Source organism: Penaeus chinensis, chromosome 9 (assembly GCF_019202785.1).
Source record: "Penaeus chinensis breed Huanghai No. 1 chromosome 9, ASM1920278v2, whole genome shotgun sequence".
Lineage (NCBI taxonomy): Eukaryota > Metazoa > Arthropoda > Malacostraca > Decapoda > Penaeidae > Penaeus > Penaeus chinensis.
This window is the reverse complement of record NC_061827.1, coordinates 4,109,349-4,114,348: the sequence shown is the minus strand read 5'-3', so window position 1 is coordinate 4,114,348 and position 5,000 is coordinate 4,109,349. Positions and strand designations below refer to the sequence as shown.

The 5,000-nt window shown below is 35.1% G+C and overlaps 1 protein-coding gene across 1 annotated transcript; it reads left to right on the top strand.

Annotated features, from left to right (window-relative positions):
* Positions 1–4,087: 4,087 nt before the first annotated feature.
* On the top strand, positions 4,088–4,877 carry LOC125029234 (glycine-rich protein-like). Its single transcript, XM_047619126.1, has 2 exons — positions 4,088–4,117; positions 4,335–4,877. Exons 1-2 carry the CDS (start codon positions 4,106–4,108, stop codon positions 4,806–4,808), a joined length of 486 nt encoding a protein of 161 aa, XP_047475082.1. The 5' UTR covers positions 4,088–4,105; the 3' UTR covers positions 4,809–4,877.
* The last annotated feature ends 123 nt before the right edge of the window (positions 4,878–5,000 follow it).

Below are 5,000 nucleotides of genomic sequence, written 5' to 3'. Positions count from 1 at the left end.
CGTCTTACTCTTGTCAGTATCTCACGCAGGATTATTATGGTGGTGTGACTCATGAGACTGATAAATTGTCATAGATCTTGTTAGTAAGTTTGCTTATCTCTTTAGTGCCTGCTTCTATCATTTATTTAATTATGTCATTGCGACCAGTCTCATAATTTTTCATTTATTGCACTTCTTATTTCAGATTGCAGAATGTATGCAACTTCAAGTCCTTCTGATGGTCTGATACTAGTGCCGAGCATCCTCTACTCTCATTGTTAAAAAGTTCACCTATATAATCTGTCCATCTTGTCAGTATTTGTTCTTTTTCAAAAATGTTCCATGCTGTGTTGGCTCTTTTATCGGATTTTTTGGTCACGTGTTTTTTTTTTCTTGAGCGTATATAGACACACACACACACACACGTGTGTGTGTGTCTTCATATATATATATATATATATATATATATATATATATATATATATATATATATATATATATATATTCATTTTTATTTATATATAATTATATATATAAATATCTGTATATATGTATATATATATATATATATATATATATATATATATATATATATATATGTGTGTGTATATTTGTGTGTATGTATGTATATATATATATGTATATGTGTATGTGTGTGTATTTATATACATATGTACACACACACACACACAAACACACACACACACACACACACACACACACACACACACACACACACACACATATATATATATATATATATATATATATATATATATATACGCATATACATATATATACATATACATACACACACACACACACACACATATATATATATATATATATATATATATATATATAAACATATACGTGTGAAAATGTGAAACATTGAAAGTTTCATAAAATGAGCTTTCTTATATTTTACTGCTTCGTGTTCAGAGCTATTGTTTGAAGAGAAATAGATCGGAAGGGTGAACATTTCCCACAATATATACGCAGATGGGGTCCTTACGGAACTTATTTCTGTAAATAATCTTTATAAAGAGGAATAAGGAAAAAGTAGAGCTTGGGCGTTTTCCAACGGTTAGAGTGCAGCAATCTTCTACCTTTTCGAAATCACGTCCACAGGTTACCGGAACGTGACAGAACGTTAAACGATTTGATGCTAAACTGATTTCTTACTGCTGTTATCCTTCTTATCCTCCTGATAAACTCAAGGATAAAGGTTTTCTTATTCATCTACGTATCCTGTGACATGAGCAAGACAGAAGAGAGAGAGAGAGAGAGAGAGAGAGAGAGAGAGAGAGAGAGAGAGAGAGAGAGAATATTTATGCAACACACACACACACACACACACACACACATACACCACGCCACATCACATTCAAACACACACACACACACACACACACACACCACACCACACCACGTTCAAACACACACACACACACACACACACACACATACACACACACACACTACACCACACCACGTTCAAACACACACACACACACACACACACACACACACACACACACACACCACACACACACCAAATCACACACAAATAATAGATATGTATACACAGTCATCATAATGTATCTTCAGAAAACGACAACCCCCGGCATGAGTTCCAGTTTGGTTACTCACGACCGAATGCAGTTCTGACTATTTCTGCTTTAGATTAGTCTCGCCTTTGTCTAACGATAATCCTTTGAAAGCCACACCAAGAACAGATCTATTCATAGGTCGGCTGCTCATGGGTGTGGCGGACGGCAAAGGATTTAGAATCAAATAAAAATCTATATTGTTTGTAGGCTATGGGGAAAAGCTTTTGGGGTAAAATATTCAGATTCGCACACGTGGACCGTAATGATATTGGCAATTAATATAGAAAGAGTAATGATAAAATGCAATAACTATGACATTCGACAGAATACTAATAATACCAGTTCATCTATCATTACAGTAATAACTAATAGATTTTAAAAATATGGCAAAAGAAGATAGTAATGGTCATAATAATGTATCTCAAAGGATTGGGTAGGAGTATGCCCTTCTAGCTTTCAAGGAGAGAATCCTGTTCAAGCTGTTTCTCGAGGTAGTGATAATGGTGGTGGTGATGACGATGGAGGCGATGGTAATGATGATAATCATGATGATCATGATGATAAGGGTGATGGGGATGATGGTGATAACAAGAGTAACAATAATAAGAAGAAAGATAATCATGATATCATTTATATTGATAAAAATAACATTAGTATTCTTTCATTGTACACCTGGCGTAGGTCACAGATCAAGCTTAGGTCGCGCCTTGGTTGTATGAGGCAGTACAGGCTTGTTTGTGTTTGCATATTTGTTTCTGCATATGTTTGTGTGAAGCTTTATGTGTGATAGAGTTTTCTGTATAAAATTGTTATTGCCTGCCTGTGTGCGTGTGTGTGTGTGTGTGTGTGTGTGTGTGTGTGTGTGTGTGTGTGTGTGTGTGTGTGTGTGTGTGGTTGTGTGTGTGTGTGAGCTTATGTGTCTGAACTTGCAGTTACTTCCATTTTACATTCAAATAAATCAAACAAAAAATACATTATAGGAACTAGTGAAATACAGAAAATAACGAAGATGGCAGAGTAATCAAAAGAGCCAACGAGTTCGAGACAGTCTCGTTTTTTATGCTAATCTACTAGTAATTTTCCTCAGAACATAACAAAACAAAACAAAAATAAACACACAAGCCACATAATTTGGTAATTTAGAAAACTATTTACACTGTTAGTTCTCCTAGATGATTATTTCATAATTCATGATTTCAATGATAAGTGACGGTCACGCATACTTATCTCTATTTCTCTAAAATTAGGTAAAAAACACAAAAAGACGTTTCCCTGTCTCTGGACTTTGGTATCATTTATGAATTATCTTCTTAAATGTATATCCGGAAGGTATAAAGACTATGAGTCGTGAAATTTATTTCGAGATAAGCAAGGGTACAGAAATGTGATATCAAACATTCTCCCTTACAAGTGCCCCGGTTCCCATACAGTATATGTGAATAGCATCATGCAAGATACTGTTACATTTTGTAAAAATATATTTATATAAACATATATATAATGATTTTTATATGCAGGTATAATAATAACCGTACCAAAATAATAATACCATGCTTATAACAATAATAATAGTGACGATGGTGATGGTAAAAACGATAATAATAATAATAGTAATAATAATAATAATAACGATAATGATAATAATGATAATAATGATGATGATGATGATGATGATGATGATGATGATGATGATGATGATGATGATGATAATAATATTGATAATAATAATAACGATAATAACCATAAGAAAAGTGATAATGATAACCATTTAATTTTAATGATAATAACAATGATAATAATGACAAAAAATACACATATCTACATATATATCACATACACATACATGCATACATACATATACATACATACGAGCATAAACACACACATACATATGCGAGTGTGTGTAGTTATATATGCGTGTATGGATATATATATATCCATATTAATAAATAAACATCTAGGTATACATGCATATATTTATACATATATGTGTCTGTGTACTATACTATACATATAACCATGGTTATATATATATACACACACACACGTGTGTATATATGTATGTATGTATCTACCTATCTATATATATGTATGTGTGTGTATATGTATGTATACATATATACATACATACATATATATATATATATATATATATATATAAAACACTCACATACAATATATATATATATACATATACATACATATATATGTATATATATATACACGTTTCTACACTTGTATAAAAAAAGAGAGAAAAAAAGGGAAAACAAAAAACACATACGTCAAACACACAAAGCAACAAGAGCCCAAAATCGAACCGGCAATTATACACAAAGGGACACATAAACACACACGCAAACATGACCGGATGCAAAAATACCTTTAAAACACTCCTATGACCAAGGCCAGGGTGTGGCTTTGACCGAGCAGATTCGTTAAGGACAGAGGAGTATATAAAGGGATTAAGTGATTCAACTCGCCATCACTTTGCAGTTAGCGCTACAGTTGCAGTCATGAAGACTCTGGTGAGAAGTGTTATTGCCTAATATTTTTAAGCATAAATCCACTGGTTGAGGAGTAAATACATCTCTGTGCTTCTGCTTTCGTTTATGGTCATGTTACGGAACTTCTCAAAATAATGAATCGGTTATCATTGTGTATTCATTATCATTCATGCCTTTTTAAAATGTTCTTAAGTATATTTTTGAGGATAAACTTATTTACCTACGCCTTCACCCTCAGATCGCCGTGTTGTTGGTCGCCTCCGTGGCAGCAGAGCAGAAGCGCGAGGCTGAGCCTTCCTACGGCCTCCACTACCCCCATACCTACCCTTATGGTGTAGGCCTTGGCAGTGCCTACGGTCTCTACCCATATGGCACTCACTCCTTCCTCAGTACCCGCAGCCATGTCCTTCACAAGCGCGACGCCGAAGCCGATCCTGGCTACCTTTTGGGTGGAGGTCTTGGCCTAGGCAACGCCTATGGTTATGGACTCACTTATGGCCTTGGTCAGGGTTATGGCTATGGATATCCATTAGGTCACGTCTCCTACCACGCCGCCGGCCACTCTATCGGCAAGCGTGAGGCTGAACCTGGCTTCGCACCCGGTCTTCTTAGCCACGGAGCATCCTACGGCTACACCCCCTCTCTCCTCTATCCAGGGATCGCCCATTCCTACCAATACAATCGCGCTTTTACTCCGCTGATCTACGGATAATGAGACTATATGACATTGTTCTTCCCCCATATACGATTAAATATATGCATTACATAATACAAATCTGCACATCGGTGTTTTGATTACATGAAAAAGTAAAACAACAATAATAGCCAATATGCTCATAACCGTGACCTTATAACTAATAGCAAAAATGGATATCGGAGTATCAACCACAACAAGAGTAAATGG